Genomic DNA, 27,747 nt, shown 5'->3' on the forward strand with positions numbered 1-27,747 from the left:
TTTTTTTTTCTGGTTTTGCTTCTTAAAAATTCTGTGTCATTTAAAAATCTGTCACCATCAGTCAGAATATTTAATCTTGAATTAGACTCTTCCTATAATAATAAAATAATATACTATCAATAGTAAGATTATCTCACCATTTAGAAACTAAGGAGCAATGTTAAATTAAAGAATCTATATAATTCTATTATATCATTATACTTGAATATGACAGTCCTTAAAATGATTTCAGAATTTAAATGATGCTATTACATGCTTGTCATTTGAGAGTTTTAAATGTCTCTATAATTATATCACAGACTTTCACTCCCAGGAAGATCAAATAGGCACACTTTTCCCTATTCCTTTCTGTAAGTACAACTAACATCCCTAGACATTACATATAAAACATGCATAAGAAAACTATGAGGATCATAAGTTCAAGGCCAGACTGGGCAATTTAGAGAGATCCTGTCTCAAAATAAAATAAATTTTTTAAAAGGGCTGGGCATATACCTCCATGGTAAGGCACTTGTCGATCACTTGCAAGGCCCCAGGTTTAATCTTCAGTATCATATAAAAACAAAAAGAAGAAGGGGAGAGAGAAATAAGAGGAGGCAAGAAGCCGGAGGAGATTAAGACTGGATGGTGGAAAGCAGGAGGAGCAGACTGCCTTGAGACCTTGGAACTTGAGGACGAACATGGTGGTAGTTTCCTGAGTTTTCTTTTGCCTCATGTATCTAAGACTTGAAGCTATAGAAGTGACAGTCTTGAAACAACAATGTGCTCAAACAGAAATGCCCCAAGGCATTGGATAGAAAGGAAGAAATAAAACTACCACTATTGGCAGACAACCTGATTTTCTATGAGGAATATTCTAAGAAATTTATAAACATATTTCTAAAACTAACAATCAAGGTTTCAGAAGACAAGATTAGTATGCAAAAATCAATTGTATTTCTGTAGGCTAGCAGTGAATATGCAGATATCAAATTAAAAAACAGTATCATTTACATTTACTAAAAAAATGAAAAAGAAATACTTAAATGTACAACTAGCAAAACATGTGGTATCATATTCTAGAAACTACACAACCCTTAAAAATCAAAGACCTAACTAAATGGGAAAGCTCTACCAATAATTGTGATGAACTAGAAGTCAACATAGTAAAAGCAATTTCTTCCAAATTGATACATGAGTTTATTACAATTTCTATATAAAAATTCCTAAAACAGTTCAAATAATTTTGAAAAATACTAAAATGGGTGGAATCAGTGTTTTAATTTCAAGATATGGAGTTAGAGCAATCAACACTGTGTGGTAGTAGTGGAGCAATAGACATAGAGATCAATGGAACAGAAAAGGGAACCAAAAATTGGGCTTGCACAACTGATTTTTGACAGTGGAGCAAAAACAACTCCATAGGGGAAAGATGGCCTTTCCAAGAAATAGTGCTGAAAATATTGAACATCATGGGGGTGGGGGGAGAATGAACCTCAACCTAAATCATACAGCTTATATAAAAATTAGTTCAAAATGAATCACAGACTTAAATGTAAAACAACTTTGGTTAAAAAAGAAAACATAGGAGAAAATATTTAGAACCTGGAGTTAGTTGTATAATTTCTAGCTTTCACACCAGACATGTGATCCATAAAAGGAAGATTGATAAATAGGACTTCACCAAAATTAAAAACTATGTGAAAGGAGTTTTTTTAAAAATTGAAAGGATAAGCTACAGATTAAGATATAGTATTTGCAAGTCACATAACTGACAAAGGACTATTATCTAAAATATGTAAAGTATTCTCAAAATACAATGTAAAAACAAGCAATCCAATAGGAAATAAGTAAATAATGTAAAGAAGCATGAAAAAAAATACACTTGACAAGATGTTCAGTATCATTAGCATTATGGATACAAATTAAATTACAATTGAAATTTTTACCATAAATCCATTAGAATGAATAAAATAAAATTTTGTCACCAAATGGAATAATGTTGAGGATGTGCAGAAATTAGGTCAGTCATGTGTTGCTAGATAAAAATGTTAAATGATATAAACACTCTGCAAAACTGTTAGGCAGTTTGTTTAATTAAACATGCAACTACCATATGATTGATTAATTGAGTCCCTGGTCATTTATCCCAGAGAAGTGAAGACAGTATTCTATACATGAATATTTACAGCAGATTTATTCAAAATAGCCAAAACTTGGAAGCAGTTCATATGTTTTGTAATAGGGGAATGCTTAAACAAAATGTGGCACATGTATACTATGGAATACTGTTCAGCAATAAAAAGAAACCAACTTTTGATACATGCAACAATCTTGATGAGTTAGTTTGTGTCTCACTGTTGCTGAGGCTGACTTTAAACTCTCTATTCTCCTGCCTCGGCCTCCTGAGCCCCTGGGGTTACAAGCATGTGGTACCATACCTGGCACGCCTCAGCAACTTAGTGAGACTTTGTCTCAAAATAAAAAATAAGAAGTGCTGAGCATATAGCTCAGTGGTAAAACACCACTGGGTTCAATCACCAGTGGACTCTAGGTGGTAGATACAAAGTTATATGCCATAACATTCTTTCAACTTTCTGTATCTGTTTAAATTTTTGTAATAAAATATTATGAATAAAATGGAATTTCTGAATTTGGGGTTATATAAACAAAGATTGCTTAGTGTCAAAGGTGAGCAATTTAAGGTATTTAAGGTTCTTAGCATGGTTTAGGGTTGACAAATGCATTGTTACATGAGAAATCGTTTTTATTCAACACCTTATCATGAAATTTGATTGAATATGATCTTCTTTTTAAAGGAAGCATTCTAATGTTGAGAATTTCAAAGTAAAATACTGAAGGTAAAAATCCCTTAAATATTTTACAAATATATATTTTCTAATTTAGAAATATTTAAAATAATTACCAATTGAAATAATTGAACTTTTATAAATATGAAGCATTCTATCTACATTATACCACTAACTGTATAACAACCCTATGATCATTATCTCCATTTTATGATTAAGGTGATAGGACACAGAGGCAAAATAACCATGAACAAATATGAGGAGACAGAATCAGATTCTAACTACCTCTCTAATTCTAATTTGCGTGCTATAATGCTTCCCTTTTACTGACAGATATTTTATAGTTGCTTTATTACACAATGTATTTAACTCAGATCACTTCTACAATACAAACTGTGCATTATGCCTTCATATTTTTACATATTTAATGTTTCTTAATCAATTTTCATAATAAAAACATGACCACAGAGCCTCATAATTTATTCCTTTATTCTTACAAATCATTTAGCAATTAACTTATGTTTTGAAAGAAAGATATTGAGTCTAAACCCATTTTAGAATGTACACAAGATGTAAAGTTATTGTATAGAAGGGATCATAATATTCATTCTCTTTGTGACCTTCTTTTTTAATTCACAATATTTCTCAAAATAAAAAATAAAAAGGGTTGAGGATATAGCTCAGTCAGTTGTAAGAGCACCCCTGGGTTCAATCCCCAGTACTGCCTATATTTTTTTTCTTATAATCCTTACATGCCAAGGAAAATATGTATCATTTTATTACATACTTGCATCTAGATACCATAATTTATTTAACATGTCTTGTTTACATTTGTTGAATTAGAATTTCTGGGTCACAGAACACATTCATTGAAAGTTTTCTTGTATTTGTTCTTACCATATACCAAAGATACAGTATATCTCTATGTCTAATGTCAATATTAATCCCCAATGACACAACCCTAAATGCCATATTTCCACTGTTGAAGTCCCCCAAATCAAAATCTCCAGAATCACAGTTCTAAAGATTAAAATTGTTAATGTTGAGTCCTAATGACACAGATCTACAAAGCTTCAATTCCCTTTGGAAAAAGTTGGGAATATAATGCCATGCCCTACAAGAAAAAGCAGCTATTTACCAGGATGTGAGACTTCAAAAATATTGTTAATGGTCTTGAAAGTCAGCCATCTCTTATAGCTCCATGCATTTTCCCAGATCATCCCTGTATTAATACACTATTTCATATGTCAAATTATTTTTAGGTTGTTTTGTTTTTCTTTTATTTTTTTTCTCTTTCATAAATTATCAGTATTATTATTTATAATTCATGATGCTATGCATTTCGTTTTCACATCATTTCCATGTGATATGAACAATCTCCAGAATATATGTTTCATAAAGACTTTTGGAGAGTTCTAACTATTTTTATGTATTTTTTGAAATTGACTCCTTGAAAGTGCATTATCACAACACTGACTTTATATGTAAGATTTGTGTATTTATGTAGAAACATTGAAGCTTCTTCATTAAATGAACAGATGTACTTTTTGAACATTTGTATTTGCTAATGATAAAACTTCTGGACATCTTGACTTTTGGGACAATTACATATGAATTAGTGACTCATTGTGGTTTGGGACCAGTCTCATCAAAACACATGGGTAGTTGATAATGGTCCGTCCTGTGACCACAGTTATAAAGTTAGGTGCATTTTATCAAATAATTACCTTTTAGAAATGTAAGTAAAAATTTTAAAGAATTTTTTAAAATATTTTTTTAGTTGTAGATAGACACAATGTCTTTATTTTATTTATTTATTTTTATGTGGTGCTGAGGATGGAACCTAGTGCCTCACACACACAAGACAAGGCAGGCACTCTGCCACTGAACCACAATTCCAGTCCCAAAATTTTAAAGAATTTTGAAAATTAATTTTTCCAGAATTATATTTTCAGTATTTTGATCTTTCATAATTTAATATAAGAATTTTAGACTTTTGGGATTTTTATCTTTCAGTTTGTTTTTTTGTTTTTTGTAGTGTGAGGATTGAACCCAGGGGTGCTTTACCCAAGTCCTCTTTTTATTTATTATTTTGAAACTAGGTCTCACTAAGTTGTCCTCATTGACCTTGAACTTGCAATTCTACCTCAGCCTTCCAAGGTACTGGGATTATAGGTGTGCACCATTATGCTTGGGATTGTGTATTTTGGGGTAATGTCCAAAACCCTATTAGGTCATGTATGATGGCCCAGAAGTATATAAATTGAAAAAAGAATAATACTAGACTATACTTAAGAATGGTTTGGTTAATTTATGCCACTGTCACATGTATATATGCTTCTCCAGATCCTTCTTGCAGCAAGGCATGAAAGTTGACAAGTAAGTCCATAGTGTCTTTTTTAATAAATGAGCTGTTTCCAAGGAAGTTTCAAAATGGTCAGACTCATAGTATTGGTGACCATGTTTGGATCTGTGCGCAAACAGCAGTTATGATAGTCCACTGCATTTTTGATGAGGTTGTGATTTCTAAATGCTTATTAATAATCCTGGATTTTATTATTGTACCTAAAGAATTCTTATAATTATGAAATTTTGGTTTATAGAAATTATAAATGTTTCTGTTTTTCTCAAGATATGAAGTAATATTCTTCAACATTATTACTACTTTTAAATAAGCAACCAATGTTATTTCTAAATTTATGATAATGGAGAATTCTACTGGCACTAACTATTCATTGTACTCAGATCTGATGCTCTGTTAAGTTTTCCAACAGCCTTTACAAAGTGGCAAAAATTAAAACAAATAAATAACAAAATATATCTTATCAAGGTAAAAATTTAAAAGAAGTATTTTTTGGTATATCATTTTATTAGACAATGCAGACCAAGATTTGGGTTTTTTTGTGATTTTATTGTGTATAATATATATTGATATATAATTTTTAACAGGAAAAGATTTAAATTGTGGGTCTTTTTACTAGTGACTGAATATTTTACATAACTTTACTTTGTAAATCTTATTTTTGTGTTTGTTTTTCCTTTTATAGCAAGTCCAAAATCATTTCATTTCCTTTTTTTATAACTAAAACGAACATTTACTCTAAATTTTAGCTCTTGCCAATCCTTTTGTTAAATGGGAGGAATATAAGTAAATAACTTATCATAGCTATAGTATTTGCTAAGTTATAGTTAATATCAGTAAATTTTATTGTATATTTTGTCTTTGAGAAAATGGTAAAACACAGCTTTCTGTAATTTGGAACTCATCTGCCTTCTAAATTATTTTCACTGAAGCTGTAGTTTTGGTCATGTGATTTTCATTATTAAAACTGTAAAACATATTTTTTCAATTTATACTGCTTTAATTTCATATCATGAATTAGTTAATAATTAAAATAGTAGAAACAATATTATATATTGGTTTTTAAGAGAGAAATGGTCTTTGGACTCTATTAATTTAACAAGAAGTTCAGACACATTCATTAAAGAACAACAAGCTTGTAATGCAGAAAAGTCCCTCTTTTCTGCCCTGATTGGGATTAGTATTAGTTTATTTAAAGACATAAAGTGAAGGAAGATTGGAAAGTAAAATGTTTAAAGATAAAAATATTCATTGATGCACAAGTCTTCTACTGAAGGCCAAAGACCTCTTATTTGTATATAAGCATGCTGATGGGAGTTTTGTGTTAGCTTCTAATGCAAATACCACCCCAAATGCATCACCAAGGATTTCCAGCTTTTGGTAATTAAAATGAAGTGAACACTAAAATCCTGGTAAAGCAATTTAAGTGTATAATCTCTTTTAATTTTACAAATTTAGTATCACCTAAACATTTTTTAGTCATGCCTAATTCAAAATCATCTTTTTAGAATTCTCTTTATCATATATGTGCAAAGTATTTAGTGTAGTTTTATAAAAATAATCATCTCTTTTTCATTTCCACATCTCATGTTTAGGTAATACATGGGTGGTATTGATTATGTCTTATTTACATCAGAAAGATCTTATGGTTTAGAGATCATAGAAATTTTAATTCATCTAATGATAGCTAAAACATATCAATATATGGAAAGCACTGTTGTAAACTCTCAAATACATATCATTACTTTTAATCTGTTTACAAAGTCCCTTTGAAGTAGGTGTACAATTAAGGAAAGTGAGACATAGGGACATTAATTAACTTGCTAAGGTCCCCAAACTTAGATGTCATGCAAGGCATTCAGACTGCTGAGTCTGTGCACCAGAACCTTCTGCCATTCTGCCTCCAGAGGGCACTGACATTTCTGAACTAAACTCTAAAAAGAGTTAGGTGTAATCAGGCCCCCCAAGTGAAAATATTATCTTAATTCTATAAGCAAATAAATGTTAACGGGTATATAAATTAAATAAAAAGTGCTTTTGAATATTGTTTACTTCATCTACCTCCTTTGAAAATAATACCTTATAAAACCCATGTTTTCTTACTGTGATATTTACTTCCACATTGACCAATTGTGATATTTTCCTTGTTCTACTATGAAACTTTTCATGTAAAGCAAATTTACTTCCCTTAGATAAATGCTGCTTTTCCAATATGAAAAAGTATGAGTTTCATTAAATTAATGGCAACATAGCCATAATGTTTTTTTTTAAAATTCATTTCAGCTTTTGTTGCTTATTTCTCTTACAATAGACTGAAAATTACAATGTTTTCTCTATCAGATTGACTGATTTCATGTAGAAGAAATATGTACTGAAAAAAATTTAGCAGAACCATGTTATATTTCCATTATATATTCTTATCCTACTATTTATGTTTGTAGCTTTGAGGATCTACATGTGCGTATATTATTTTCTCTTTTTAAATGCCTTTATATTTTGTTGCTACATTCTTTTCATCTCTTTTATTAGACAGGTTTTGCATAGTATTTCTCGTCATATTTACAAGTAATTTAGTCCTCATGCCTAAAAATAATGTCCTTCTTCATTGAAAGATGCTTAATAAAAGTGTTACATTTGAACTTTTTTTTTTTTTTTCAGAATGCCAATTAAATGCAATGGCATGATTTAACTTATTGGCACATATCAACATTAACTCAATCATTAAACAAACTGTCTTGAATTATAGGCCTTGCTGTTGGTGGATATGTGAAGAATGGTAACAGGACAAGTCAGGCCCAAGGTAGAAGTTAGGTTAGCATTGTGACATTTTGCATACAGTGGTCACAGCAGAAAAAAGGGATGTAGGAGGTTAGGTACAACAATCATTTGATAAGAAACAAGTGCTTGGGTCTTTGTTACTGTTTTAAACCTACATAGAGGTGATGAATATTTTTTTTCAGGGGTTTCAAACTTAAATGTCTATAAGGACCAGGCATTGAATATAAATCGTTATAAACTCTATCAAGTTGCATATTAAGAATGGTGGGGACTGTGCACATCTAATATAAAAGCATTCATATTCATATGTTTGTTTAAAATACTTTCTCATTCAAACAAACTGTGGCTGGGCTGTCTATTTGTGACTCAGGTGAGGCCTAAGTATCCGAAAGGTTTACTATTTTGAGATAATCATCTATGTAGTAAATGTGTTCAGTGAGCCAAGCCAGACAGTTATGTAAAATCTATGGTCCAAATGTCAATACTCCAGTTCAGAATACATTGAAATAAATAGATGTGGTATGAAATTTCAACAACAACAAAAAAGTGGCAAAATGGTTTTAGTCCATAGAACAGTAGGTAGTATAGTCTTGCTAGAGCAGTAATCTGTTGCTGCAAGATCAAGTGTGTGCTGGATTACTTTAATAGTAATTATAGTATATTATAATAGTAGTTTATGCTTAGTGTCTCAGTATAAACAATCTGAAAAAAATCTAAACTTTGGTCTTCTTTTCATTAATTGTTAGGTTTAGTGTTTTGTTGTTAATAAAATTACCAATGAAAGAAGAACATTTTCCCCAGGACTTTACAGCCTCTACACACTTTAATATGATGTAAATCAAACAATAAAATCTCAGATTTCAGGTTTAAGGGATTAAGTATTTGGCTGGAAATCAGATTCAGGGTGATTGGATATGGGTTCAATTAAAAATGTGTTCACATGTTATTTGTATGAATAGTGTTATGGCCATGTAAAAATTCTTTCCCCACACAGTTCTGAATGTCTCTTTACAGTTAATGTTTGGCACTGGTTATACCAGCTATTATAGGAGATTTTCAAACTGATAGAGGGTGTATTAATTTTTGCAATAATCACATATTTATTCTCTTGCATTTTTCATAGAAGAAATGTCTAAACTTGAGTATCCTCTTTCTACATTATATCATTAAGAAAAAAAGTTACATAATATTTTGGGGGAGTGGATTCTATAAATAGCTGTTCCACTACCTAGAAATGCCAAACATTGTAAAGAACAATGAAAGGAGATGAAATTACTACCCTGTTAACAAATAAATACCTTGATATTGATAATAAGTATGTTTTTAAAGAACTAAGTTGAATGTTTTGAAAGTTATATGGCATAATTGAATAATGCAAAAGTATAAAATGACTTTAGCTAGTTAATAATTTTGCAGTCATTTCCCAGTGGTCTCCATTTTTAAACATTAATCTTGTGAAAAATAATATAGTGGCTCATAGAACTGAGTGTAGTTTTACATAATGGTAAAATAAAGGTATCTTTTTCTTTTATTGAATTCTAGAATTTGATTTTGTGAGTTTTATAGTAACATGACAAAAGTTGTTACTATCCTCAAATTATTTTTATATTATATATCTAAAAGGTCTTTCAGATGTAGTAGACATCCTCAAATACAAAAAAAAACTGTAGTATATTTGGTTATCTTAGTTTGAATTTTGAATTTTATATGTGTTGGGCTTTAATTAATGCTTTAAAATATTGGTGACCACATCTTTTTCTTGGAAGCCATGTTTATAGAGAGTTCTTAAATACCAAATATATGGTGGCTTAACATAAATTACCTAGATCATAGGTGAATCATTTTATGTGAGACAGAAATATAATTTACATTGGAGTGACAAATGGTACATTCTTGGGTTCAATTTTCTTAAACCTCATTTGTCGTATTTTTGTTTATCATTTGGGAAAACTGTTAAGTCTTTATCTCTGCAATGGTTCTAAGCATCTTCATATTGATTTAAAATTTTCAGTGTTTTAGTATGTTCTTTAAAATCTTTTATGTACACAGTAGATGTATTTGTGAAAATCAATAGACTACAGGTTTTTTAAAATTGGGCCATTCATTTAAATAATTAGAAGTATCAAAAGAAAAAATTCCCCCCTTCTTCTTCTTTTTCACCAGCTATTGAAGTAAATTTTTCTGAGATTTTCATGGTTTTTATCTTTTACTGTTTGCTGTCTAAGGCAACAGATTTTTAAAGAATACTCTTGATGAAAGCATAAGTAACATATCTTGTAAGACACAGCATTATATAATGTTTTCCACTAGATATTCAGTTAGGATAGAAATCAGAAATGAATGCCTAATGCTAACAGAGGAGGTCATGATTTGGATGATTTTAATTGTTTATCAACTTTTGGTTTAATTCATGAGAGAATAATGAAGTACATGTAATGTAATGTTAAGGACCGTATGAAATGGCCTGTTCCCTGGAGTTATTTGGTTAATTTTGGATAGCTAGATTGCTTGAAATAAAGGTGATAAAAGAAAGAGAGTAGCTATGAAGATACCCTAAGAAACTAGCATATAGGTGGTTTTTATGTGGGCCTAAAAAGATATTGTAAAGAGATCTGCACCAATTATATCCTATAAAATGAATAAATTACAATATATGTGCACTTTTAATCTTGTGAATTTTAAGAACAATTTTAGAAATATCTGAGTTAATGTTAAATTATAAACTGATCTTCAGTTATCTTTTTTAAATATTTATATTTTTAGTTGTAGTTGGACACAATACTTTTATTTTGTTTATTTATTTTTATGTGGTGCTGAGGATCAAAACCAAGGCCTTTCGCGTAGGAGGCAAGTGCTCTACCATTGAGCCACAACCCGAGCCCCTTCTGTTATCTTTTGACATTGTTTATTTTCCTAATCAAAAGAGAAAGAGAGTATAATTATCAGAATGAAGAATATTTGAATTTTTTTTATGTTGAACAAGTCCTGGTCTTCTTTACTCACCAGAATGGCCAAAGATAAAGGACTGATAAAACCAATATTGTTGGAGCTGGAGTTTTAGCTCAATAGCAGAGCACTTGCCTAGCATATGAGAGGCACTGGGTTTGATCCTTAGCATCACATAAAAATTAATAAAATAAAGATGCTATCCACCTACAACTAAAAAAAAAATTTAAAAATCAATATTGTTGGGTTAGGGTTGTTGTAGAGAGCTTGCCTACACATGTGAGGCTCCGGGTTTGATCCTCAGCACCGCAAATAAATAAATAAATAAATAGATAAATAAATAAATAAATAAAATAAAGGCCTATCAACAACTAAAAATATACTTTAAAAATTTTTTAAAAATCAATATTGTTGATGATGTGGAAATAACTACAACATTCATATGTGTTGGTGGGAATGTAAGATGGTGTAACATTTTTCCAAATCTTTGGGAAAAGATTTGGCAGTTTCTTATAAAACTAATCATATATCCACCACATACAACTACTAATAATCTATGACTCAGCAATTCCCATCCTAGTTTTTTACCCACAAGAAATGAAAACATATATCCACAAAAAGATTATATAAAAATGTTCATAGCAGTTTTTTTTTCCATAATTGTCCCCAAACTGTAAACAATCCATATGTACTTCAAGAGAAGAATGGATAAAAAATAGTATGTTCATATAATGGGATACTCCTTGGCAACTGAAAATATAATCAGGAAAAAATAAAAATGAAGTGAAATAACAGATGAATTTCAGAATCTTACACTGAATATTTTTTTAAGTCTTCCACAAAAGGTACATAGAATATGATTCAATTTTTATGAAATTTTAGAATAGGGTAAATTATGGCAAAATAGAACAATAAAATCATCTACAAAAGTAGTTGTTGCCTTTATAAGTAGAAATGGACCTTGACATGAAAAGAGTATTAGGAATAGTCTTGACCTTGATAGTGGTTCAAGATAGATACAGAGATACACATTTGTCAGAACTGATTGTGTTTAAAATTTGTTCATTTCCCAATAGGTAAATCTTGATTGGGGGGGGGAGGGGAGAACCATTAACAAAACCTGAACTCTAGTTAATTGTAAGTATATTTAAGTGTTTAGAAGTGAACTACATTGATCTGCATTTACTTTATAATGAATAGAAATAAGATAAATTGATGAATAGATATAGGGATGGATAAAGAGTTGTTGCACCTGAGATAAAGCAAATGTAGCAAAATGTTGCTTATAGAATCTAAATGGTGGATAATAGGTTTTCACTGTACAATTCTTTCAACTTTTTGCTTGAAAATTTCCATAATTAATGTATTGGAGGAAATGAGTCTTTATTCCAAAAGTTCAGAATACACACCTTTTTGGAATTTGATATAATTGGCTGAAGATATAGTGTTTTACATTTTTGTCTGTCATAACACTTAAAATTTTGTCCTACCTAGTTATATCATCTTAACTGCAATTAGCTTGTCACTTTTACATATCAAACTCTTTAGTGGAATATATGTAATCCAGTGATTAATTCATTTTAAGGCTCTGAGTTAGTTTCCTTGACTACTGTAACAAATTACCACTTTATACTTTTAAAAAACAACAAAAAATTATTCTCTCACAGTTGTGGAGTACAGAAGTCGAAAAATCAGTTTCATTGGGCTAAAATCAGTGTCAGCCTACCTTAGTAGGCCAGGTAGTGGGGGAACAGACAATTCCTTCCCTTATGTGGCCACATCGTTTCAATCTCTGCCTCCATGGTAATATTGCTTTTTCCTCTCTATTATTGCCAACTCTTCATCCTCCCAAGTATACTTGTGATTGCACTTAGGGCCAATCCAGATAATGCAAGATAAAATCTCCCTATCTCAGAATCATGTTTGCAATGATACTTTTAAAAATATAACAATTGGAGGTTCCATGAATTTTGATCTGGTATCTTTGGGGGCCATTATTCAGCCTACTACAGGCATTTTTTGTTGTTATTTTATATATGCCAGATTCTATGCTGGGACCTAAATAATAATATTTAATGTTGACTTGTGTAGTGTGTGCCAGGTGCTACCCTATGTACTTACCTCCCTCCCCTTTTTTTTAATTAGGAGAAAAATTTGACTCAATTTAACATAAACTTATTGAAGTATACATTTCTTTCTTTCATTTGTCACCATTTAAAGCCCTAGAGAGCTAGTTTTCTGAGAAATGCACTTTAGGAAAAAGTATTCTATTCTAAATAACCCTACCTTATTTGTATGGATGTTAAAGTTGACAAGATTATGAATTCCCTTTGGAAAGAAACTTGTCTTATCCATCTTTTTTATCAAAAAACTTAATGGAACAGTAGGTGTTAGTAAATGCTTCTTGAATGAGCAAAAGCATCTTCGCAAACATTATGAAATATAAACTTTATAAAATCTTTGGAAGTAGTTGTTATAATTTTCATTTTACAGAAGAGACTTAGAAAAGTCGAATTACATTCCCAATTTCAGAGTAATTCTCTACACACACGGAGTTTTGATAGTCTGAACATCAGAGACGTATTTTCATCCTCTATAACCAATTGGTTTTCTACATGAAACATTAAAATTTAGTAAATTCTCATGCACCTAAATATCGTCTTTATTTTATTATTGTACTAACTATGAATAATAATATTTTTTTTTATTTTTAAAACTTCTTTAATGTCAGTTTCTCATGGATAAAGATGGTGATGGTATTAAAAAGTGGGAGGAAATTTCTAAATGACACAAAATATTTTAATACTTTCTTGAAAGTTCAGATTTTCCTCAGAAATATCTTAAGCATACCTCTTCTTGTAGCTTTTTTATAATATATTTTTAAAAAACTCATTGATATTATGAATCTTATATATCATTGTGCACTTTATTTTATTTCTTCAAAGTGTATCCTAAAATCTTATCTCACTTGAAACTTTTCAGCACTGAATTACAGAAATCCCTTTAGGGTGAATGTAGCCCAAACTTTATATTATTTTTATCTATCAATTTTTACCTTACCAGCCTTTCTCAAGCATTTCTTTCATAGTTTTATATGCATTTCTAATTGGATAGGGCTGTATATAAGTAAACAGATAAATTTAGGCCTTTTAGTGATTATGTAATAAGTAAATTATTACTTACCTCTTTTTCCTCCATATATTCTATCCTGCATATTTTAATCAAACTAGTAGTTAAAATAATGCTTACTTCATTTTATATCATATTTACCAATTTCCTTATAATATAGCCTTCTATGATTTCTTTCACCTTAATAGAGTATGGCATAACATTAAATTGCCGTCACTTTTCCCATAGTCTGAAATGTTGCCAGATGAACCAAGTGTATTGTGTATCTGTGCTTACCTTTCAGCTGAAGGTCACCAGAAAAAGTTATGCTCTGTGTTTTTTTGTGATATTATATCGACCAGGGCAGAATTTATGATATTCTTAGGACCCATAGAAGCAATTGACTCTATGATATTCCTTTTCAATGCCTGGCATTGCTCTTACCTATTTATTCCATTAACATCTTTAGAAAATAATAAACTCCCCAGAACTCTTGAGCTTGCTCAGAAAGTATTTCTTTATTTGGAGAGAAGTGTTTTCTATGTAGAGCAGAAATTTTAATACTGTTACTCCATTCTACTATGCAGTTTGTTGATTATAAAGACAAAACTTTGGTAACTGTAATAATAAACATTTAGAAATATGTCAGATATATCCTTAAAAATAAAATAAAGCTGAATACTAGGACTGGGAGTATTGCTTGTTCCTGCTGGTTGTCAGATATGATATTTCCTGCAGAGGTGCCTACTGTCTGAAACAGGTAGTGAAATGTGCCTTCTTCCTTCTTCATATTTACTCACTGTCTTGCTTTTGCAACTTTCTGCAAGGAGAAAATGGGTAATGCTTCCCCCCTATCGTTTTTCTCAGTCTTACACACTGGTTTCATTAACTTTCCACCACTTTCCCTATGCACAAAGAGATTTGTTTTCCTTTCATAGTGAATAGATTGGTGACTGGTTCAGGGAAATCAACTGGATGTTAGTGATTTTTTTGTATTTCAGATGATAAGCTGCTAAATTCCTTTATTTGTGCATTTACAATAATTATGTATTTCTTGATTCAGTGGCTATATTGGTATGGGAAAAGTGTATCAGGAATTATCTTTATAAACACTCATGTATATGTGTACACTATATGCTACTTCTTTGATTACAAATTAAATTATTTATAATCAAATGTTTATCTTTGCTAGATAAATTTAAAAGTTTAGAAAGAAAACTTTAGAACTATATTTTCCAGGCAAGTGGACTTTTTAACATCAGTAATCTTTGGACTAGCTTGGTACCCAGAAAAGCTGAGGAAGATTCAAGAAGCTTTCCCTGGAATTTCTAAATCTCATCCTTTTGCAATTACTTGAGTGTTAGGAAGGCAATGTGCAGGAGGAGTTGGTTTCTCTATTCTTCAAGCAAAAAAAAAAAAAAAAAAAAAAAAATTATCTGAAGTCAACTACCATCCTTTCATTAGGATTTTAAAATATAAACTGCATACTTGTCATGAAAGAATTGTTGATTGATGCCCCTGTTGTCATTTGTAGAAAAACATACAGATTTTTAAAGTATAAATGTTATATCTTTGTTCTTAATAAAAATTTTTCTCTGTGTGTAAACATAATGTACCAAAACAACTAAACTTGACCTGCTTCTCTTTCCTATAAATGTTAGAACAAAGATGATTCACCTCTGACATGAACATTAATATGTAATAATATAAGGGGAAATGGGAGTAAAGCAGTGGCAATCCCAGTGCTTTGAAAGCAGGTTTTATGTATTCAGCACTAATGATCATTAAGCCTCAAAGGGCTCAGAGTTCAATCTAGCTAAGTATCAATAAGGTCAAATTTATGTATGTCCCCATCTTCCTCAAACATGTGTGCTCTCCTTTCCTTTCTGAGTGAATAGATGGGTTATTTTGTTCCTAGTGTTAACATTTTTTTCTGCTCACTAATCTAAAACTACTATTTATCCCTTCCTTTTTAGAAACATTTAATAAGAAGCCTTGATTAGTCAGTTCTAATTGCAGAATTAGTTTTACATTATGTTTACTTAAAATCGCCCATAAAATTTTGTATTAGTTTTTTTTTTTTTTTTTTTTTTTTTTTTTTATCAGAGTAGGAGGTTACTAGTCCTAAAAACTAATGACGAAGTGCAGACTTCCTGAGTACAAGTGCTTTCAGCATGTGGAAAACATTTGGAATGGAGATGCTGACCTGCTTTCCTTTGTATTTGATTATAGCTATCTAATTATAAGCTCTCAAAGCCATCAAATTAGTGTCGTCTCCATTGCACTTTAAAACAACAAAATCTTTTCTTTTTCATGTCACTAAAATTATTTTCCAAAATTTTGAGTAATACATTGCAATGTTTAGAATCATTGTAAGCTAAAGTGAGAAACCATTCTTTTAACTTTTATAAATTGTCTTTACCTCCTATGTTCTATAGTCTTCTGAGAGTTGGCTTATCCAAAAAGAGATTCTGTGCCTTCCCAAATGAGAAGGAAACCTTTTGTCAGCATCTTGTCTGAGTTGCCTCCTTGACTACACAGGTCATGGGAGGTCTATGTTCAACATTAGTCTTTGGCTGTATCACAAAACTGGTATTGAAGCACAGGCCAACTCCCAGAGTACAAGGGTTAAAGAGGCAATTAGTCACTACAAAGCAGAGTTGTGGCTGTCTGCTGGTGAGGAAGTGCTTAACTCTTTCATGAATAATGCCTGAAATCTCTTTTACCTTCTCAGTGCTTTTATAGTCCACTAAAATTGTGAGCCAATTTAAATTAAAGATGAGCTTAAAATTAACAATATATATTTGACATAAAATATATATTTACTAAAAAATCTGAATTGAGACTTTTATATCAGTACATATAGGAGTTAGAGTAAAGAGGGTAGAAATGGACAGAGATTATCATCTGTTTTATATTCCATCTAAACTGCACAGTATTCATTTTAACTACTTGGAAACATAGCAAATCTCTTTAAAATATTGCAAGCTTTACTATTAATGCTCTTATTTATTCTTGGTGATAGGAGTGGTTCAGAGATTGCCAGGATTTTACCTGACTTCCCTGCAGGAAAGGAATGGCTTCAGATGAATTATGACTCACTAAAGTGGGACATAGTTTTTAATGTTTTTATATCTGTTTTTCTTAAGGTCCTGGAATTTTGCTTCCATACAATATATTTTTATTACATGTAGGGTGATAAAATCTTCTCTACTGCCCTCCATATTGACATATGCCAGATATCATAAAGATAGCACTAGCCTTAATTGTACCAAAATTTTTGGAGTGTCTGGGTTCCCCTAGAGTTATTGGCTATGAATTAATGGAATCCTCCCTGAAAACAAAAACAAAAACTTAACAGAAGGAGGTTGTTATTGTTTTTTACATTTGCTATTTCAAATATTATATTTGTTTCCTACTAAAGAATGAATAAATTGGTGAATTAGTAAGTCTTGCCTTTAATTTTTTTCTTTGCTTGCTTTCTAGCTCTTGCATTAATCCTGAAATACTACTATCTTTGGTTGATTTTTAGTATTTATGGAGATAGTGATATATGATTTTTCTCCTTTTAGGTATGAACACTAATTTTAACAATAACAATAAAATTTAGAATCCTTCTTAAAGGATATAAGTATTATATCCATTATTTTATAATAACATGACTCTGATTATATATTTTAGTATTTCTAAGACATAGTTTATACTCCATAAAACATTGTTGAATTAAATAAATAAAAGTTTATCATCTTTTTTCTGTCTCTGAGGAATGCTTCTAAAAAGGTAACTCAAATTATTTCATGATGTTTAGTCTAGTTATAGTAAAAGGATGAAACAATGGCTAAAATGAAAAGCAAAGCTTTTGAATAAATGTATATGAAACATTAAAGCCGAAGCCAGGTTTATCACAGTGTGTTAGTTTAATCTCCATCCCATCCCTTTAACGGTCTTGTTTCTAAGTAGTTGAAAGGAAATGTGCATTTTTAAGTATTATAGGCTGTGTTTTATTTGAAAAACATTTTAAAGCATCCTAAGAAAAATTCAAATTAAATTAAAACCTGCTTTTACTATATAAATAAAGAAAATGTACTCCCATTACAACTGTTTCATTATGATCCTTTCTAAATATATTATAAAATATTATTTCACTATTGTTTTACTCTTTCAGTACTGAATTCTGATTACTGTCTGGTAGGAAACTTACCTAATGATAGAGTCACTAAGGGTGGTCCAGAAAGAAACTAGTAAGCAATGATATCTATTGTGCTTCCTTGCCCTCAGTGGTGTAACATCTCTATTGGCAAAGGTGCAAGCCAATAGAATTTAAGTTTCAGTAGCATTTCAATTTATAGCCACTTCTTTGGTATGTCTCATTTATAAATATTACAGGAATAAGTTAGTACTATTCTCAATTTTTAAGCTTTCATTACCTCTCTGTGTGACAAAATGGACATCAGTTTGCCATTGTTTAAGTAGCAAATACCTAAATAAACCTCAGATTTACTAATCAGATATTGGCTTTCCAGAGAATAACATTGGATAACTGAAAACTTAATAAGAATCCTGAGATAATTATCATTAACTGGTGGGGTCGGTGACATTTTGCATGTCACTCTTAGTCTTTTCAGTGTTGTATATTAAAAATAGGCTTTGAGCAAATACTGTAGTATTTTTGTTGAAAATCAACTTTTAAAAATATTTTGGCAAATATCCTTTCTATGAAATAGCTTTAGAAGTTTATGTGAAAAATTGACTTGAGTATGTATTTGGCACTATGTTGTTAATGGAATTGTATGGAAGATCATTTACAGGACTGTGTTGTAAAATACAAAATTTACTCATTATATCACCTTGGTGCCACCTGTCATGTTCCTGAAATACTCTTACCTTCATCATTGATATGTGGTTGTTTAAAGATAAAAATCACTATTGCATGCTCTTTCTGTGAAGTTAAGCTATCCTATTACAATAAAAAGTATCTATAAGTATGATGTTTATAAATGAAATTGTATCCAAGTGTAATAATGGAAAACATGCTATTAATAGATTCTTGAATTGACTCATAAATTTTTATGTGTAAATTTATCTTTCTTTGCACATAAAAATCTTTTATATTGTGCATTTTCTGAGAACATGGATACCTGTAAATCATGAACATTCATTTATTATACTGGAATTGGATTATTCTTCAGTAAAACTCAATTCTAGGCTTTAGAAAAATCAATCATATATCATTATTCTTTTTGTAAGTCACCAAATTATGTTTTGGTGACCTCTGCTATCATTTAAATAACCCACATATGAATTACGATGAGCTTCTGCAGCAAGCAGTTGGACTAAGTTTGCTCCCTTGTCATTCTCTCTTTAGATCTTGTAAACCCCTTTCATTCTTTTTTCAGCTACATGAGTGTGTGTGTGTGTGTGTGTGTGTGTGTATACACTGTGGTTCTTATCTATATAATATAGCTTCTTTTGTTGGCTTGTTTAATTTCAAGAAATTATGAAAATGAGGTTCTATTTCTAAACCCCTGCATAGATCACTTTTATACTATATATGCTTTATAGGAGTTTTGAGTTTTGAACTATATGTTTATTCAACTTTAAACATACCTAGCATCTTGTTGAACTTATTTACTGATTACTTTACAGTACTCTTCATACTTATTTCTGGTTTAAATATGTGGGATTGTTTTAGTCTTGTTATGTTTTTTTCTTCTGCTTAAAGATGTATATATTACTCAAATATAAAAGTGACTTAGGAAAGAACATCTGAAAGTTTATTTAGAAATTCACCAAGCTACATACTAATGCTTCTGTAATGGGGACATTTCTTTTCACACCTCTAAGGTGATTGAGCCTGTCCTTTAAAGTGAGATTTGCAAACTAGTGTCTGGCAGCTCCAATTAGCTTCTTTTTGGTTTGAAGCATATCACAAACAGTAACAAGGTCTCCTAGGACACTCCTCTTGCAAGCAATGTAGTCATATTTCCTCATTAGTTCTTTTCATTGTCACTAATGCCATGTTCCAGCTTTTGAGTAGGAGACAAAAAACATAAAAATTTGGTATGTATGTAGAATGCGCCATTGTTTTCCATAATTCAGGGCTCTTTTGAATTCCTTTGATAGTTCTGAAGCTTACACAGCTTAATTCATTAACCTTTACCCTTCATATAAATCAGGTGATTAGGAATCTACTGCTAAGGAGACAGATTTTTCTCTCCACTGAAACTAAATAATGCCTTCTCTGCTTTTAAAAAAAATCTTATATAGTTCAGAAAAGTAACCTTTATGTTACTTTTCAAATTCGTCAAATGTTTCAGGTGCATTTTTTAAAGAACATTATCAAAAGCAAGTGAGCATAAAATTACATTATTATCAAAAATAATTATGAATGCTTTGAATACTTTGGAGCAGGTTTTCTGGAACTTTTTTGTATTTTAAACAAGTTTTTCTATATGTACTCAACAGCCGTTACGCAAGAATTTACAATGATAGCAATTTTTAAAAAATTATCCTCAGACTGCTGCCAAAACATAAAAGCAAGAAAATAATCCAAAAAGAGGCAATTCAGAATAGACTAAAAGAGTATTTAAATGTACCTAGGACGTTTGTTTTGGAGAAATGTTTTATATGAACCCTCATTTTAAAGAGAACAATGATATAAGATCTAAAAAAAAAAATAGATGGTTGGTCTACGTTTCCTTATAGGTGAGACTAGAATGTTTGTCTTTTCCTATTTCCTTTTGTGAAAGATACAGCTTTTATTTCTCAGAATTCGGGAAGATGGTTTAATAGGCTTAGTTGTGCTTGAGGTATATGAGCTAATTTAACAATATTTGGTATTCTTTGGCCTTTTTCCACTATGCCTTTTTCCCATATTATGAATTTCTCCTTAATAAATCTACAGATTGTTATGTTCCCTAAGAATACAGTTTTTTTTTTCTCTGAGTTTTATAATGTCTTATGTTATCATGTGTGAAATGTGAAACCTTTGAATGTACTAATCTATATAGAATGCTGGTCATATGTTATTCTGAGGTTTGTCTTCAAGAATGATGAGGATGGAGGGAGGGAGAAAAGGGAAAATTTTGAGTGCTAGAAACTGAGTTTAGGGGTTCAATAGCTTGTTTGTACAGACCAATCTGTATTTTATCACTGAGATTATTAAATATTCTCTTATGATATCATGAGTAGGAAAGGGACTGGAAAAGCAAAGACTTTAAATATAGTCTTTGGTTCTGTCACTCCTCACTTAAAGATTATTGCTTTGCAAACATTTTTACCTTTATTATTGCCATTTTTTAAAATGCCCCATTAGTATGAATGTGTTACAGCAAGTTTTGTATGTTCAATAAAAAAAGTGGGGAAAAATAAAACAAGTAACAAAATAAAAGCAAAAACAACAACAAAATGTCCTTTAAAATTTACATAAACACGTGACATCAAAAAATTACTCTGGTTTTACCACTGTCTCCTGCATACATACTACATAGCAAACTGGTGATTGCTTTGATGTTAATGGCTAGAGCAAAAGTAAACGTGGTTCGTAGGATTGTTTTATAGTAGGGTACTTCCTGTAAATATATTCTGGAATGGATTGTAAAAGTTGCAAGACAAAAGGACAGTAACCACCCATGGTCTCTCATCATGACCTGTTATCCCCACATGCTGCCTTTTGATACTAGCCAGGAACATTCAGTGGTGTTCCATTTCTGTCAATTTGCAATAACAGGAAAACACAAACCACTTCTATTTTCAACTCTCAAAACAATAGCTATTTTTATTTATTTGCTATTTATGCCAGCCATTCAATTTTATGTTTTAATATTATATTGTGTTTCAGCCCAGATTCACAGAACTTAGAGTTTCCCTCCTCAAATATCATTTCCATGAATGATCTACAATTAAATTCTGCTACAAATCCTCCAAGAAATAGTTTTGTTTCTCTGTAAATTTTTATTCCAGGAATAGCCCAATGTTATGCATAACTTATAGCACATAGACTGTGCTTACAGGGCAATTAAACATATTTGGAAATCCTTGTATAACTGAACATTCAAGAACCAAGCAAAAATTCTAGGTGATCCTTTGTAAAAGCAAAGCACTCTCCTCTTACTACACCTTAGTCACGTGATAATTCTTGGTATTACATCTTGAGTAAGCCACATAATTGTTTGCTATCTACTCATAATCATGTACACTTCCTGAACCTTTCTCTCATATAGAGGGGAAACCTGATTGTTATGGCCTTTTATCAGTTTTGGAGCAATCTTCATCCAGTGATTGATAATCTTCTTTTATATAAGTATTGGTTCTCATATGAATCAGTCAGCATTTGATTTTTCTTATACAGTAAAACTGTATTTACTGCTTGTCGTCTTCTCTGTTTATCTCCAATGTTCATATGTACTGTAGCATATCTAATATCAAATCAAGTAGAAAGGATACAAATAGATGTTGCATTTGTTTAGAATTTTTCCATAATCAAACATAAAATCAGACATTTGAACTATATGAATAAACATGAGAACGAAGTATCATTTGTCATTTTGGGTGGTCCTCACAAACTATTAGATCTACTATTTTTTTTTGGTAAGTTACAAGGAGGACAGTGAGATATATATCTATGATATTACAGAAAATGGTAAGGTATTTTTAACTACTTAAGATTTTGCAATCATGTAGGGCCTTTCTTTTTATTCTTAGCATGTAAAATTGTTTTTGTTTTGTTTTTGGTTGCATTTAAAAAGTGCTTATGGCCCATAATGCTTTGTTTCCGTTTCCAGTCTTTCTTTTAAATGCATTTATTAAAATGATACATTAAAGCCAAATGACATGGAATTAGGTTTGAAAATTTCTTCTCACAATAATCTGTATCAATCATAATTGCCTTGTATTGCTGTTTTAAGTTTTCTGTTATGGTCATGGAAAAGCTTGTCCATTTTTATCATAAATCTTTTTTTAAAGTAACCAAAAATAGAATGTTTATCATTCCATTAAGACAAAATTCTATAAAAATATTTTGAAAGAAAAATACGTCTTCTCTGTAACTAATTTAACCTTCAGTAATGAATTCTGTGGAGAAAAATTGTGCAAAATTTCCTGACATTTTATGAAGATACCTACAAATAAGCCAGACAACAAATAAAATATCTGCAAGACAGAGATGGATACATGAGTAATTTTTGATGGATTATACACAGAGGTATCAAATCACTTGATCCTTGCTTCCTAGAAAAGGTTAATGACTCTTTTTGCTTTTACCCTTTTACTTAACAGTTATTTATAAAGATTAAAACAGGAACTGCATTGGAGAGTGCATATACCTGTGTGTCAGTATGACTGTACAGGTTTTTCTAATAGTATGAAGAACTGAACCTCAAAGTGGATAGTATTAATCACTTTTTCATTCATTCAGTTCTGATTATCTTATTATCTGCTAGGGCTATTAGAGCAAAGTGCACCATTCAAAACCCTTTTAATGAAAACCAGAAAAGATTTTAAATCTTACATGTTTATTTATTATTAAAATGCCCTAAACCTACATACTGGTTTATTTAAAATAGTGAAAATAAAAGATTTTAAGGTAAAAGTTTAAAGTTTTTATGTGCAAAGATATTTCATCTTTAATCTACCGTATGTGTGTGTGTGTGGGGGGGGTGGTGCTGGAGATCAAACCTAGGGCTATTTGCTATGCATACCCAGCCCTATATTTAATTTTAAAAAGTTTCAGATTTTTAATACATGTTTGCCTATATTGAATAAAATTTTACAAAAATGTATATTTTTAATGTTATCAAACTTCAACATTAATAATTGAACAATGAATAATATTGCTGTCCATCTGTAATGACCATCCACTTACATTCTGCAGTTTCATTATAATTATTTTATTATATAAATGGTGTATCTTAATTACATAGCATATGCTTTCTAGTCTTTTATAACCAAATATAACCTTATAGAAATATCTCTTTTTCATCTCTTTGTCTTTACAAAATGCACTGGTCATAAAATATATTTAATTAAAGTCATTTAGGAATTAGAGCATTTAAGTTTAAAGCAGGGAATGTAATACCTTTCCTGAAACACCTTGAAAGAGGTTTGTTGAAGAAGAGAGAGGTGGTATTCATCAAATGCTGACCTCTTCCTCTTATATTTGTGTCAAACCCCTGCTAATTTAACTTGAAAAGCATTGATATAACTCACCACTTTTTTATGTTTCAGGTGTGTGGAGGTCATTGCAAAGGAAGGACAAAACCTGAAAGAGCTGTATTTGGTGTCCTGTAAAATCACAGATTATGGTATGTAATGAGCCACTGCCTAATTCTTTTCAAGAATAAAAAGTAACAAAACTGTTGAAATTTTTTTTAAAGAAATCAAGAATTATCTTGTAGAAATTATTTGTTTGCTTATGCTAATGAGACCCAAAACAAAATAAAACATCAAAAAATCATGAGCTTATAGCCAGGTAAATTAATGCACATATCAGTTCATTGTCAAATGCAATAATACACACCCCACACACAAAAACACACTATACATATACACATGGGATTAAAAAGTATGATTGAAAGAACTAGGAAGTAAAAATAAATTTTAGGAAAATTAAATGTTTAATATTATGAATTTAAGAGAGGAAATTATTATATTGAGTTTTTATTGTTTACTTTAATATCATGTCAAATGCACTGCTACTGACATTCTGAATGCCAATGTTCTTAATGCTTTAAATTCTTCAAAGCATTAGAAACGTCTGTGTTTAGATATATTGGAAGTAAAAGGTATACATTTGTATGCAACATTTTGAATTGTCTTACTTTTCAATATCCTTTTAAAGTGGAGAAAAGGAAGCTATAAAATATGAAAAATATTGTCACATTGTCATAGTAATAAAGAAAAATAACATCCCTTCCTTTTTTATTTAGCTTTATGTACATTTTGTTATGCAATTTGTGTATTTGACCTGAATATGGAGTTCTAACTGGATAGTTGGCAGACAGAAATGGTTTCCTTTTAGGTTTTTATTTGTTCATTTAAATTTGATAATATGGTGAAAATGGTTTCTACCTTGAGGGAAATTAACAATCCATTACTTTTTTTATTCTTAACTTTGGCATATGCTGATGACTTTTAATCACAGGAGATTTGTATTTCACCAGCTACCAAATTCATCATTTAGAAAAACTACTAAAATTATACTAAAGTTATTATAAAGTTACAATAAAGTTGTAAAGTACTTGTCTAGAATATTTCAGGGCATGGAAATATAGCTCAGTGGTAGGATATTTGTCTAGAATGTGTGAGGCCCTGGATTGGATCTCCAGCTACATACACACACACACTTGCTCACACACACACAGATTCAAATTGAAAATATCTCTAATTTATGTTCAGAGTTTAATCTTTGAGAATTATAAATGTGTCTTTTGTGGATTTATCTATAATGTTTCTGTGTTGTTGAGTTTTCCCTAATTCTACCTTGCAAAGATGTGGTTTTTTTTTTTTTAATTTAATTTTTAGTTATAGTAGGTCAGAATTCCTTTACTTTATTTATTTTTATGTGGTGCTGAGGATCAAACCCAGGGCCTCACATGTTCTAGGCAAGCACTGTTCCACTGAGTCACAACCCCAGCCCTGTTGCAAAGATGTTTTGACGTGTTCTTTTTCCTCATAGTTTACTGGTTTGACATATTTAAATTGCCTTTTAGATGTAGTAACTCTATAAAACCTCCTGTATCTCTTATTGTCTAGTTCCTGGAGCATACTCCCTGTGTAATATGGAGCATATTGAAAATAATTATGCACACGTAGATTTGTTGATGACTGTACATTGATTCATTCCAAACTCTTGGCATTCAAGGACCTTTATGACCAGTCTCATCAGTCTCCTAACTGTTTCTTCAGTCCTACTGTGTATTTCTTCCCTTTACTTGTTCTTACTTGTTCACTGTTGTCAGTTGTCAGATTGCTAATTGCTGAAAGGTAGGATTTAAGCTATCCCTTAAAATGAACTCCTGAATTTCTGCAGTGGAAATGTCACTAAAATTACACTTCGTTTTGGAGGCATAGAAATATTTTGTCTCCTAACAAAGCTAGTGCCCAGGACTTACATGTTAATTGGCAAGTTCCAAAAAAAAAAAAAAAAAAAAAAAGAGAAAAGAAAAAAAAGAAAGAAAGAAAAGGAAGAAAGTTCCAGAGCTTTGGACTTAAGGCAGATCTAGGATTAAGTTTTGTGTTTGTTCTTTTTCTATTCTTTGGCCTTAGGGAAGTTCCTCACATATCTGAGGTTTAGTTTCTTCACTTGTAAAAGAGAGAATTAACGCTTCCATGTGTACCCAGCCTACTCCAGTGAGCAACATAGAGAATACTGCTAGTAAATGTTGCCTTCCTACAGGAAGAAGGATAGAGGCAAGATTTACTCAGTATATTTCTACTCCTTTCCTTTCCTAGGTCCTGGAAGAAATTTTTGTTTTAGTTGTTATTACTGTTGCTACTGTTTTGTGATATTCTCATGTTCTGGTTTTTGAGATAGTTAAGATATTTTTTTTTCTGCTGGCGTGTTTAAAATATGTTAAAACCTTAGAGGCTGGGATTGTAGCTCAGTGGTTAGAGTACTTGTCTAGCACACATAAAGATCCTCAGCACCACATAAGATAAATAAAGGAATTGTGTCCATCTACAACTAAAAACAATATGTATATAAAATAAAATGTTAAAAACTTGCTAATATGGTTAACCCTTATTTGTATCTCTGAATTATTTAGGTCAGTGGTTCTCAGTCTTATCTGAACATTAGAACACCTGGGGAGTTTCTAAAGCATATGAGCATGCAAACCTTACCTAAGACTAATTTAAGCAGAATTTCTATGTGATGTGGCTCAGGAAGTGATTTTGTTTGTGATGACAATGTCAAAATTGAGAGCAACTGAGTATATTGGGGAGGAATCAGAAGAGAACATTTTGGAGAAGCCCTCCCATTGTGATAAGAAATCAGTAGTGATTTTGCTTGAATCTCAATCCCTCCAGCTTCAAGTTTTCTTCCCCACCTCCTCTCCTTTCCTTCTTTCCATGAGTTTGACGTATTTAAAGCATTTATGATGAAAGTCTTTGTCTGTGTTGATTCTATTCTCAAAAATGTCAGGGCAAAATTGAGGAAGAGAAGAAAGAAAGATTAATAGTTTATATAAGATTTACTATAATTGCTATTTGGTTATAAAATACAGACAGATTACTGGAACCTCAGCTCATCTTTTTCCCTAGTACAATGCCTATAACTTATGAGTATTTTTGTCAAAAAGACAAAAAAATATACTTCTTTATATCCAGAGAAATAGCATGTTTTGGGAGGTAACTGCTCTGTTAGGGAGGCTTTCTATGCTCCCTTGCCTTATTTTAATTATAAATTCTAAGACAGGAAAAAAAAAAAAAGGATGTCTTTGCCTTCTTAACTGGGTAAGCAGAAACAGTAGAAACATAGTCTCTAGAACTTCTTGATGATTGAAGCTACTTTGAAATTTTCAAATTTGATATACACCTGATACTGAGAGAATTTAATCTTTCAAGAAACTGCTCTGTGTTTCTGCTTCCTATTGCTGTACTCATATTCATATTGGTCATTTTCATGCCTCCTTTCCTCCTCTTCTTGTGGGAACAGGTTGGTTTATGTTTTCATTATCATATATTGACAATTTTGAGGATTTTGTGCAGGATGCATTGATTCAGAGACAGCAGCTCACCTGGCATATCATTTGTAATTTTTGTCAA

The 27,747-nt window shown here is 31.0% G+C and overlaps 1 protein-coding gene across 2 annotated transcripts in view; it reads left to right on the forward strand.

Moving 5' to 3' along the window:
* Fbxl17 (F-box and leucine rich repeat protein 17) overlaps positions 1-27,747 on the forward strand; it is a 532,270-nt gene that overhangs the window by 351,259 nt on the left and 153,264 nt on the right. For both annotated transcript variants that reach the window (XM_046459970.2, XM_046459969.2), the window contains exon 7: positions 24,208-24,284. In XM_046459970.2, coding sequence (XP_046315926.1) covers positions 24,208-24,284 — 77 coding nt within the window. The remainder of the gene's footprint in view (positions 1-24,207; positions 24,285-27,747) is intronic.

The sequence above is a fragment of the Marmota monax genome, unplaced genomic scaffold (genome assembly GCF_021218885.2).
Source record: "Marmota monax isolate L192 unplaced genomic scaffold, Marmota_monax_Labrador192_F-V1.1 WCK01_AAM20220418_F8-fsc00006, whole genome shotgun sequence".
Taxonomy (NCBI): Eukaryota; Metazoa; Chordata; class Mammalia; order Rodentia; family Sciuridae; genus Marmota; species Marmota monax.